Genomic DNA, 12,449 nt, shown 5'->3' with positions numbered 1-12,449 from the left:
TGTGGGGGAGTGAGACCCTCTGCGTTAGACTGCCGTGCCCCTCCCCCTGCCTGCCCTCCCGACCCCCTCCCCACCACCCTGGGACTCGCAGACAGACTGAGGAGGCTGGGAGGCACCTGCCCTCGTGGGCACGCCACTGTCAGGAGCTGGAGGAGCCTGCCCTTGTGAGGGATGGTGAACAGGTAGAATTAGCAAGATGGGACCAGAGAGAGAAAGCAGCCCCGCCCCCCGGCCCCTGGCCCTAGCAGTGGGAGTGTCTGCCCTGCTGGTCAGCAGTGAACTGGGGGCTCCAGCCCCCGCCAGGCACGAGGCCTCTCTGCTGCTGAGAGCAGGCAGGGGGACATGGGCGGGCCTGAGGCACAGCCTGCAGCCTGCCCTGGGGACCTGGGGCCTCCCCACTCTGGCCCCACCCCCCGCCCTCGCCCTCAGCCAGCGTGGGTTTGGGCTAAGCTGGGGACCACAGTGCCACCTGAGACAGTGATTGACAGCTCTACCAAAACCTGGCTGCCGGCCCCAGGGCAGCTGGCGCCATGCTCCAGGGCCAACCGTCCGAAGGCGGGTCTGGCGGGATGGGACCAGTGCCAGGCGAGGGACAGTGCAGGGGAGGCGTGGGCAGCAGCCTGGGAGCTGGGGGCCAGCTTGCTCAGGAGTCGGGAGGGGTGAGCTGGGAAACATGACCTGGTGAGACCAAAGCCAGTCGGGTGTCAGGAAGGACGTCAGAACTCAGGCCAGGGGACTGAGGACAAGACGGAGCCTGCGGGGACATGGGTGGGCTGCGACTTTCCAGCTCCCGGGGGCCCCGGGGGACACAGCTGCAGAGGGTTCCAAGTCCTCGTCTCGGGGCCAGCTCACTGGGCCGGGCCCGGTCGCCGCCTCCTCTGGTGAGTCAGGCACTCGGTGTCTGACCTGGGGACAGCGGGACGCTGTGTGCCAAGCCAGGCGCAGAGTTTGGTCTCACACGCGGGAAGCGGGGTTTTTGTGAGGGAGATGTGTCAGGGAGGGCGGTGTGCTCCTCGTACTTCGATGTCTGGGGCCCGGGCTCATCAGTCACCGTCTCCTCAGGTGAGTCCTCTCTCCCTCTGTCCCCACCGGGTGTGACCTGAGGTGGACTTGAGGCCTTAGCCGGGCACTGGTTCTTGCCCGGGGTCTTAGTGTAGATGTCACAATGTGAGAACTTTGCTTTCTGGGGCCAGGGGACCATGGTCACCGTCTCCTCAGGTGAGTCCTCCCTCTCTCTCTCTCTCTCTCTCTCTCTGGGGTTTTTGCTGCATTTGGGGAGAAAAGGATGGTGTCTGGGTCTCAGGTCTAGAGGCCAGGACCGGCCTGGGGGACTCAGAAAGGGGATGGGAGGGGACCGTGCTGTCACGGACAGGGAGAGGACGCAGACTCCCTGTCAGTCACACTGGGCTTTTGGGGGTCTCAGCTGCCCTTGGTGTCCAGGTCCTACAGTCTCCTCTGTCCCCACTGGCTGTGACCTGAGGTAGACTTGAGGCCTTAGCCGGGTACTGGTTCTTGCCCGGGGTCTTAGTGTAGTTGTCACAATGTGATGACTTTGATTTCTGGGGCCGGGGAACCATGGTCACCGTCTCCTCAGGTGAGTCCTCCCTCTCTCTCTCTCTCTCTCTCTCTCTGGGGTTTTTGCTGCATTTGGGGAGAAAAGGATGGTGTCTGGGTCTCAGGTCTAGAGGCCAGGACCGGCCTGGAGGGACTCAGAAAGGGGACGGGAGGGGACCGTGCTGTCACGGACAGGGAGAGGACGCAGACTCCCTGTCACACTGGGCTCTCTGAGGCTCTCGGCCACCCTTGGCGTCCAGGACCTACAGTCCCCTCTGTCCCCACTGGGTGTGACCTGAGGTGGACCTGAGGCCTTAGCCGGGCACTGGTTATTGCCCGGGGTCTTAGTATAGTTGTCACAATGTGATAACTGGTTTGACACCTGGGGCCAGGGAACCCTGGTCACCGTCTCCTCAGGTGAGTCCTCCCCTCCCCCGTCTCGCTGCACTGGGGGGTCGAGTGTCAGAGGCCAGGCATTTTGGAGGTCAGGGAAGGGAGTTGGGGAAAGGGCCGCTGCAAGGGGGGCCCGGCTGGGGACCGAGGCCCGGTGGCCCCTTTGGAGGCCCTGGCCTCACGTGCAGTGGCTTCAGGGCTCTGCTGCACCCGCTGTTGGGGACGGCGGCCGTCAGCGTCGCTCGGACTTCTGAGTCGCATCTGGGGGCTGCCGGGTCACAGTCAGAGGCAGCCGGCCATCTGGCGGGCCAGGCTGAGGTGTGGGGTCTCGGCGGCAGTCTTGGGGAGCAGCTGGCGGGGGCCCGGGGCCGGCCTCTGGGAGGCCTCCGGCAATGCTGGGCCTGTGCCCCAGTTTTTGTGGGGTGAGGATGGAGAGTATGTGGTTGTGGTTACTACGGCATGGACTCCTGGGGCCAGGGGGCCCTGGTCACCGTCTCCTCAGGTAAGACGGCCTCTCCCAGGCTTTCATTTTCTGCTCCTTTCTGTGGAGTTTTCTGGGCATCAGCAGCTGGTCTAGGGGACGTGTCCCCCAGGGGGCCGGGGTGGGCGGCCGGGGTTCAGGGGCTTCGGAGCCTCCTGATTCTTTGAGACTGGAATAACACCACACGTCTGGGGGAGTCACTGGGGTGACAGGCCGGGGCCCCGTGCCCAGAGCCAGTGAGGCTGTGGCAGGAGACGCTATCCATTGGCACCACGGCCAGTGAGGAGGGCGCCTGGCGACAGTGTTTGTGGGACCAGGGACGGCAGGCGCGCTGCCTGGGCTTGCCGGTGAGGCTCTGTGCTAGGTTGACTCTAGACGCTCCTGGCCTGGCAGGGAGAGCAGTCTGGGTGCAGGGGACCTGAGCTTCTGAGCTCGGTGACGGCGGGCGCCCGGCCCGCCGAGGCCAGAGCCCCGGGTGCAGCTTCCAAGAGAAACGGCCACTCGGAGGAGGAGGCGGGCCTGCTGGTAGTGGCTCCTGAGAGAAGATGTGAAGAGAATTGTGACTTTAGAATGTGAGACGTTTCCAAGTACCTTAATTTTTTAAGTCTTATTAACAACCTTGAATCGTGTCTTTCTGGAGTTGATGGTGGTGCACGTCTGGCCCAGAAAAGGCTGCTCAGAACTGCCTTATATATTTATTATATTATAAATATAATAATAATTTATTATTATATTTATAATAATAAATATAATAATATTTATTATTATAAATATTAATATATTTATAATAATATTAAATTATTATAATTTAATAATTATTATTACTATTAAAAAATAATAATAATTTATTATTGTCAAAATTCAGGCCTGATTTTTGACAATAATAAATTAAACGTATGTTTTAAATTAGCTGAGAGGCGCTCAGAGCGGACGGAGCAGAGCCGCCCGCGGGGGCTGCGCACCTGCAGCCGGGGGCAGGAAGTGGGGCCCCTGAGACGCTATTTTGGGGAGCGAGAAAACACGGTTGGCAAATTTATAGCTTTGGTTCTGGAGAAGTGGTTTCGGTGGTTTTGCCCAGCCGCACAGATCCGAAAGTGTGTGCTGAGCAAAACAACACCTGGGCAGTCTGCATGTCTAAAATAAGGCGAAGATGCTGACAGAAACTGCAAGGTTCCTTTTTTCACTACTCGGGTTTAATTTTTCAGTCTTAGCTTATCAGCTTCTCATTTATATTCATTTTCAAAGTGGGACATTTAGGAAATTAAACAGTCCTAGGGACTGTTTATGAATGCGTTCATATAACTTTTTTTAATTAGTTGTCCCTTCAAACGGTAATTAATCTCACAGGCTCCCTGCGCCCTGAGCCACGGCTTCTGCGCTGAGTGTTCGGTTTTTAAAGTCTGTCAGTTTTCTCTTTGTGATAAAGAAACACTTTGAGATTCTGACAAAGTCGTCTTGGTTTCGGTATTTTTCGTTTCTTTTCAAGTATTCGTTTGAGGCCAAGGTTTAGGTGAACCGTGTGTGACGGTCTCGAGTCCTTCCCGTTGAAGGCGTTCGCGTTCGCCGGCGGGTTAAGGGGACGCCGTGAGGCGGCAGGCGAGGCAGGCGACAGCGGAGCCCCGCACGGCGGGAGGGCTCCTGCCTGCTCGCAGGGGCTGGCGGCTGGCACCATGGCTACGGACGAGCAGTCCTGGCTTCTGCCGCCGGGCCGGCCGGCCACCCCTGGCTCGGCCGGCCAGTCATCATGGATTTGGAAGGACGTTCCATGACAAAGGACCCCACGGGACTTCCCGCGAGCAGCCCCGAGCCGGTAAGAGAGAGCAGCCCTTGCTGCTTCGGCGTCTGGGGGTGTGGCTGTTTCTGGTCGAAGGGGCCTCTTGACTGACTGACGGCTCGGGGAGGGCAGAGGCCTGTCTGAGTGAGTCCGTTTTCTGTGTTTCCGGGGAGCACGGGGGGAAATGGCAGGAGCCTCTGCTGCTCGTGAACCATCAATCAGACGGCTCGCCATGCCCCAGTCAGACAGGCACCACCTCAGTCACCTCAGGTCGGAAAGGCGCCCGGGCTTCTAGGTCACTGCTACGCACTTGGACGCAGCACGCGCCTTCCGATGAGCTGTGCCGAAGAGCAGAATTCAAATGGCAAATTTGGAAAATGTGTCTCCTGATCGTGGGAGGGGGATGTAGTTAGAGCCAGGGGCTGGTTGTAGGCTCAGGGAGGGACGCGGATAAAGCCTTGTGCCCGCGGAAGGGGCTGTACCACGGGGAGGACCCCCAAGCTCTGCCTGGGAGATGCCAGAGCCGGGATGGGCTTGTCCCTGGAGCAAACACTCCCCGACTCCTGCGAGATGTTTTCATGCTTTAAAGCTGCCAGGAAGTGTTTTAACCAGGTGGCTGAGCGTGGTAGAAACTCGGATTGCTCAGGAGCCAAAAGCCGGCTGGAGCCAGGGACGGGGACGGGCTTCAGGTGTCCAGTGGAGGAGGGCAGGGAGAGGCCGGGCCCAGCGTGCGGCACCCCAGGGGAGGCCGTCTCAGCAGAGGCGAGCAGGCCGGCTGCTCTGGCCTCTCTGGCTGGAATCGCCAGGCTCGCGGGACTTACAGGGCTGAGCTGGGCTGGAGTAAACTTGTTTGAACTGGGCTTTCTGAGCCGAACTGCGCTGAAATGGCTGAGCTGAGCTGAGCTGCGCCGAGCTGGGCTGAGCTGGGCTGAGGTGAGCTGGGTAAGGTGGGCTGAGCTAAGCCAGGCTGAACCGGGCTGAGCAGGTATGAGCTGGGTGAGCTGAGCTGAGCTGGGATGAACCGGGCTGAGCTGGGTGAGCTGAGCTAGGTGAGCTGGGCTGAGCTGGGTGAGCTGGGTGAGCTGAGCTAGGTGAGCTGGGCTGAGCTGGGTGAGCTGGGTGAGCTGAGCTGAGCTGAGCTGAGCTGGGTGAGCTGGGTGAGCTGGGTGAGCTGAGCTGAGCTGAGCTGAGCTGGGTGAGCTGGGCTGAGCTGGGCTGAGCTGAGCTGAGCTGAGCTGAGCTGAGCTGAGCTGAGCTGGGTGAGCTGGGTGAGCTGAGCTGGGCTGGTATGAGCTGGGTTTGCTGGGCTGAGCTGGGTGAGCTGAGCTGGGTGAGCTGGGCTGAGCTGGGCTGAGCTAGGTGAGCTGAGCTGGGTGAGCTGAGCTGAGCTGGTATGAGCTGGGTTTGCTGGGCTGAGCTGGGTGAGCTGAGCTGGGTGAGCTGGGCTGAGCTGGGCTGAGCTAGGTGAGCTGAGCTAGGTGAGCTGGGCTGAGCTGGGTGGCCTGAACCGGGCTGAGCTGGTATGAGCTGAGCTGGGCTGGAATGGCTGAGCTGAGCTGAGCTGAGCTGAGCTGGGTGAGCTGAGCTGGGTGAGCTGGGCTGAGCTGGGCTGAGCTAGGTGAGCTGAGCTGGGTGAGCTGAGCTGAGCTGAACTGGGTGAGCTAGGCTGAGCTGAGCTGGGTGAGTTGGGCTGAGCTGGGCGGGCTGAACCGTGCTGAGCTGGTATGAGCTGGGTGAGCTGGCTGAGCTGAGCTGAGCTGAGCTGGGTGAGCTGAGCTAGGTGAGCTGGCTGGGCTGAGCTGAGCTGAGCTGGTATGAGCTGGGTGAGCTGGGCTGAGCTGGGCTGAACCAGGCTGAGCTGGTATGAGCTAGGTTTGCTGGGCTGAGCTGGACTGAACCAGGCTGAGCTGTGTGAGCTGGGCTGAGCTGGGTGAACTGGGTGAGCTGAGCTGGGCTGGTATGAGCTGGGTTTGCTGGGCTGAGCTGGGCTGAACTGGGCTGAGCTAGGTGAACTGAGCTAGGTGAGTTGGTCTGAGCTGGGTGGCCTGAACCAGGCTGAGCTGGTATGAGCTGGGTTTTCTGGGCTGAGCTGGGCTGAACCGGGCTGAGCTGGGTGAGCTGAGCTGGGCTGAGCTGGGTGAGCTGGGCTGAGCTGGGTGAGCTGGGCTGAGCTGGGTTGGCTGAACCGGGCTGAGCTGGGTGAGCTGAGCTGGGCTGAGATGGGTGAGTTGAGCTAGGTGAGCTGGGCTGAACTGGGCTGAGCTGGGTGAGCTGGGCTGAGCTGAGCTGAGCTGGGTGAGCTGGGCTGAGCTGAACTAGGTGAGCTGGCTGAGCTGAGCTGGGCTGAGCTGGTATGAGCTGGGTGAGCTGGGCCGAGCTGGGCTGAACCAGGCTGAGCTAGGTGAGCTGGGTGAGCTGGGCTGAGCTAGGTGAGCTAAGCTGGGCCGAACCGGACTGAGCTGGTATGAGCTGGGTGAGCTGGGCTGAGCTAGGCTGAACCGGGCTGAGCTGGGTGAGCTGGGTGAGCTGGGTGAGCTGGGCTGAGCTAGATGAGTTGAGCTGGCTGGGCTGAGCTGAGCTAGGTGAGCTGGGCTGAACTGAGCTAGGAAAATTGGGATGAGCTGAGCTGAGCTGGGCTGGGTGAACCAGAGCTGAGACGGTCTGGGTGGCCGAGCCCAGTTAAACACAGTGAGCCGAGCTGGGTCCAGCAAAAATGGACTGGCTGAGCCAACTTGACCAAGACAACTCTGATAATCGGTTTGGCCCAGATCAAACCGGCTACGCCATGTGGGTCTCATTGGGCTGAGCTGGCTATGCAGAACTGTCCTGGAAGACACAGGCTGACCTCAGTGACCCAGTTGTGCTCAGGTTGGGCCGAGCTGAGTCAGTACCAGGCCCACCCATCACACACACAGCCATCCTCGGACCCCGGACTCACAGGGCCGGGCTCCAGGGTGCCTGAGCCGGGGCCGTGCGGGCTGGGCTGCCTGGGGCTCTGTGCTGAGGCTGAGCCGCCGCGGCCCCAGTGTGCGGCGGGGAGGCAGAGCTGGCCTCGGCCTGCGCCGTTTGGAGCCAGGAGCCAGGGCGCGAGAGCCCACGACACAGGGCCAGCGGTGCTGGGGGACGGAGGGCCAGACCCGCCGGCCCCAAGCGGGGCACGCCCTTCTTCCCATGCTCAGAGCTGGGCTCCTGCACCAGACGGGGGCTCAGAGGCCTTCCCACCCGCCACCTGGAGCCAGGACTCTGGGCCACACTACTGGCCAGGTCTGGCCGGCCTTGCAGGCTGCAGTGAGCTCAGCCCTGGAGGGGCAGCCGTGGGGGCAGGGCCGGGCAGCCACAGAGCCACAGAGCTGGCCTCGGCCCCTGGCCGGCAGGGCGTAGGAAGACACCTTCTCACCACCCTTTCTCTTTTGTCCCCTCTTGGTCCTCAGAGACCTCGTCTGCCCCAAATCTCTTCCCCCTTGTCTCCTGTGAGAACCTCCTGCTGGACGAGAGCCTGGTGGCCATGGGCTGCCTGGCCCGGGACTTCCTGCCCAGCTCCGTCTCCTTCTCCTGGACGTACAAGAACAGCAGCGCCGTTGGCACCAGCGCCATCACGAGCTTCCCGCCTGTCCTGAGGGAGGGCAGCTACCTGGCCACCTCCCAGTTGTTCCTGCCCTCGGCAGACATCCTCAGGGGCTCAGATGACTACGTGATGTGCAATGTCAAGCACACCAGCGGTGACAGAAAAGTGAAAATTCCCCTCACACGTGAGATGGAGCCTCCTCCCCTCAGCCAGGTGGGCAGGGGTGGGGCTGGGCCGGGGTGGGGCCAGGCCAGGCTGACGCACGTCCCCTCATCGCAGCACCCGAAGACCTGCCCCCCAACGTGACCGTCTTCACCCCGCCCCGTGACGCCTTCTCCAGCAATAGCCAGCGCACATCCAAGCTCCTCTGCGAGGCCTCCGGCTTCAGCCCCAGGCAGATCTCCGTGTCCTGGCTGCGGGACGGGAAGCAGGTGGATTCTGGGGTCACCATGGGCAAAGTGGAGGCTGAGCCCAAAGGGTCCGGGCCCTTGACCTACAGGGTCACCAGCTCCCTGGTCATCACCGAAATCGAGTGGCTCAGCCAGAGTGTGTTCACCTGCCACGTGGAACACAGAGACCAGATCTTCAAGAAGAACGTGTCCTCCATGTGCACCCCCAGTGAGTGCTCCCTCCTGCCCTCGAGTACAGCCCCCGATGCACAGGCGCCCATCCAGGCCTGCACACGCTGCCTTGATGAGCCTGCTGCTCCCCAGGCCATGGTCGCCCGGGGGGGCCAAGAAGAGGGAGGGGGCCGGCGGGGTGGGGACGCGCTGGGCCCCTCCAGCGGGGCCCGGGGCTCGGCCCGTCTGTGCCCGCGCCTGCTTTCACGGCCGGCCATCGCTCAGACACGTTCTTCTGCCTGCAGGTGCGTCCACCGGCATCAGAATCTTCACCACGCCCCCCTCCTTCGCCAGCATCTTCCTGACCAAGACAGCAACGCTGTCTTGTCTGGTCACAGACCTGGCCACCTACGATAGCCTGGACATCTCCTGGACCCGCCAGAATGGCGAGGTTCTGAAAACCCGCATGAATGTCTCTGAGAGCCACCCCAATGCCACCTTCAGCGCCAGAGGCGAGACGACCATGTGTGTGGAGGACTGGCAGTCAGGAGAAGAGTTCACGTGCACGGTGACCCACACGGACCTGCCCTCGCCGCTGAAGCAGACCGTCTTCAAGCCCAAGGGTACGCCCTGCCCTCTGCCTTCTGCCCTGGGCCCCTCCCACAGCCTCGGGGTCTGGCCGCACCGAGGGCAGGGCGGGAGTCCCCCTCTGTGCCCCTGCCCGGCCGGCACTCACGGCCATCTCTCCTCCCGCAGACGTCGGCAGGCACATGCCCTCCGTGTACGTGCTGCCGCCAACGCGGGAGCAGCTGGGCCTGCAGGAGCTGGCCTCGATCACCTGCCTGGTGAAGGGCTTCTCCCCTTCAGACGTGTTCGTGCGGTGGATGCAGAGGGGGCAGCCCATGGCCCCCAGCACGTACGTGACCAGCGCCCCGATGCCCGAGCCCCAGACCCCAGACCTCTACTTCGTGTACAGCATCCTGACCGTGAACACAGACGACTGGCTCAGCGGGGAGACGTACACCTGCGTCGTGGGCCACGAGGCTCTGCCCCACTCGGTGACCGAGAGGACCGTGGACAAGTCCACCGGTAAACCCACCCTGTACAACGTGTCCCTGGTCCTGTCTGACACAGCCAGCACCTGCCAGTGACCGCCAGGCCACCCCTCACGGCGGTGCCCGGAGCCTCTGGCTGACCTGTCACTGTGTGTGTGCGTGCAGGCAAACTGACTGTGTCAATGGGGTGAGATGTCGCATTCTATAAAAATTAGAAATAAAAAGATCCGTTCAAAAGATGCTGGTCCTGAGTGAGCAATGCTCTTGCCTGCTGGGGCCGTGGCTGTGCCGCCACCCTGCACACCACGCTGCACGGTCAGCCCCGCCTCACCCCGGCCTCCCGCTGCAGCTGGCAGCCTCTGAGCCGCTCGCAGACCCCTCACAGCAACAGAGCCCACGCTCACTGCCGCTTTAGCTGCTGTCACAGCCACACAGGCACACGGGTGTGTAACGCAAATGCAACACATGCACACACAGAGACACATGCACAGATATGAACACGTACACACGGAAGCACACACGCACACACATGGACACGGACACTAATGCCCATGGACACAGAGACATGCACGCAGTGGACATGGGCACACAGGTGCACATATGCATGTACCCATGGCCATATGCACACAGACACATGCACACTCATGCACACATGCATGCACACAGACACAGACACACACACAATCATAAACACATGCATGCACACAGACACATACACACTCATGCACACATGCATGCACACACATGCACACTCATGCACACATGCATGCACACAGACACATGCACACTCATGCACACATGCATGCACACAGACACATGCGCACTCATGCACACATGCATGTTCCCATGGGCACATGCACACAGACACCCACAATCATAAACGCATGCACACATGGACACAGACACATGCACACTCATGCACACATGCATGTACACAGACACACACACACAATCAGACACATGCATGCACACAGACACATGCACACTCATGCACACATGCATGCACACAGACACAGACACACACACAATCATAAACACATGCATGCACACAGACACATCCACACTCATGCACACATGCATGTACACAGACACAGACACGCACAATCAGACACATGCATGCACACATGGACACAGCATGCAAATAACAGACACATGCACACTGATGCACACATGCACAGACACGTGGACACTCATACAGACATGTACAAAATACACAGACATATTCATGATCATACATGCATGTACACATGGACACGTGCTCATGAATACAGAGGTACAAGCACACTCATAACCATTTGTGCACATGTGCACACACAGATACTCATGGACACACATGGGCACACACAGAGAAAACACACAGATGCACACTGACACATGTACACATGGATACACAGATGTAGGCACATACAGATACATGCACAAGACGTATGCACTGCAGGCACACGCATGCGTGCACGCACACGCACATGGACACGTGCGTGCACGTGGACGGCCACCCCGCGCACTGTTGCCTCTGGCTGCGCCTCTCTCTGCACCGTGCTCGCTACAGCGCGTTTTGTCCAAGGTCCTGCTTGTGCTTGCGCGTCTGCCTCAGCTCGTAGGCCCACCTATAGGCCAGGCGGCCTGGACTCTGACCAGGCCACCGACCCAGGCCCAGGGCAAGGGGCTCAGAGGTCCGTGCTGGGCCCAGCAGATGCAGGTACCCAGGGACAGCCGGATGTGTCGAGGGGGCCGCCCCTCCCAGGCCCGCTCTTGCTGAAAGCATCAGGGCCCGCACCCACCGAGAACAAGAGGCGCTGGGTGCTCGCGGGAGCGGGGAGCGGGGGAGAGGGGCGGCCTGCGTCGGGGCGAGGGCGCAGGCCCGAGGGGGCTCCTCTGCCCGCGGGCAGCGCTGTTCCTTTCGGCCACCTCCTAGGCTCCCCGCTCCCCTGGCCCTTTGGGGGCCTGAGGTCTAGATACCGCCAAGGGCCCGTCTGTGTGGGGGCTGCAGATGCCCCTGAATGTGTCGGGCTGTCCAACCCAGTGTCACTCTCCCTGGGCCCTCGGTCTGTCCGACGCTTCAGTCCCAGAGCCATGAATCCCATGGGATGGACAAGCAAGTCAGGGCCTTACACAGCCTCTCACACGCACCCTCCACTCTAAGGAGAGAGAGCGTCTCACCAAGGTGGCAAGGAGGGCCCCCTCGGGCCCAGACACCTGCCTGCGCCAAGAGCAGGTGACAGGGCCTGCTCCAGCCTTCCAGCCCCAGTGGTGCTGGCTGTCCCTCCCCTGCAGACTCCTGGGAGAGCTAGGGCCCGCCCTCAGCCCCGTCTGCGCTGCTGGGTCGTGTCCGGGGCTGCTGGGTTGGGGGCACTGCCTCCGCCCGGCCGGTGCCCAAGGCACAGTCTGCACGCTCCACAGGGCCCCTCCCTTCCGTCCCCTGCTTCCGCCACCCGCTGCCCCGGCCTCCTGGTAGGCAGCACAGCAGAGGGCCTGGCGGGCTCAGAAGGCAGGCAGCCCGGGGGACCCCGTGGTGCCCACAGGGCCTGAGTCCCTGCTGTCTCTGCAGAGGGGGAGCTGGGCGCCGAGGAGGAGGGCTTCGAGAACCTGAACGCCATGGCCTCGACCTTCATCGTGCTGTTCCTCCTCAGCCTGTTCTACAGCACCACAGTCACGCTGTTCAAGGTGGGCGGGCCGTGGGGCGGGGTGTGCAGGGGGTGGCCGGGGGCTGGGCCCACCAGGCCTCCCACTGCCACCTTCGTTCCCAGCCGGGAGAGGGGCTCACGGTACCTCTGTCCCCTGCAGGTGAAGTGACCACCCCCCAGAGCAGTGGAGACCAAGGAGACGCCATCAGGAGGGGCCCACCGCCTGGAGCCGCCTGGCCTGCAGGCTGCGCCACCTGTGCTCAGATCTCCCCGCACCAGCCCGCAGCCCCCTGGACACCGTCCGGCCTGGACACCGCCCGGCATTGCTTTGTGACGTACCCGTGTGTCGCCTCAAATAAATGTGTATATTTTATCTTGTGAAACTGCTTCCGTGGAGGTTCTGTCCCCCAGCCCGGGCATCTCACCAGACGGCCCTAACGCGC

The 12,449-nt window shown here is 61.5% G+C and overlaps 1 gene segment (V, D, J or C); it reads left to right on the top strand.

Annotated features, from left to right (window-relative positions):
- The first annotated feature begins 485 nt into the window (after window positions 1-485).
- LOC105309842 lies at window positions 486-12,381 on the top strand. The segment is given in 7 exon segments: window positions 1,232-1,971; window positions 7,634-7,951; window positions 8,047-8,385; window positions 8,633-8,950; window positions 9,084-9,416; window positions 11,931-12,046; window positions 12,167-12,381. Coding segments are annotated over 6 exon segments (1,359 nt in total).
- The last annotated feature ends 68 nt before the right edge of the window (window positions 12,382-12,449 follow it).

Source organism: Pteropus vampyrus, unplaced genomic scaffold (assembly GCF_000151845.1).
Source record: "Pteropus vampyrus isolate Shadow unplaced genomic scaffold, Pvam_2.0 Scaffold882, whole genome shotgun sequence".
In the NCBI taxonomy this organism is placed as follows: domain Eukaryota; kingdom Metazoa; phylum Chordata; class Mammalia; order Chiroptera; family Pteropodidae; genus Pteropus; species Pteropus vampyrus.
This window is presented reverse-complemented; position numbering and strand designations above follow the sequence as displayed.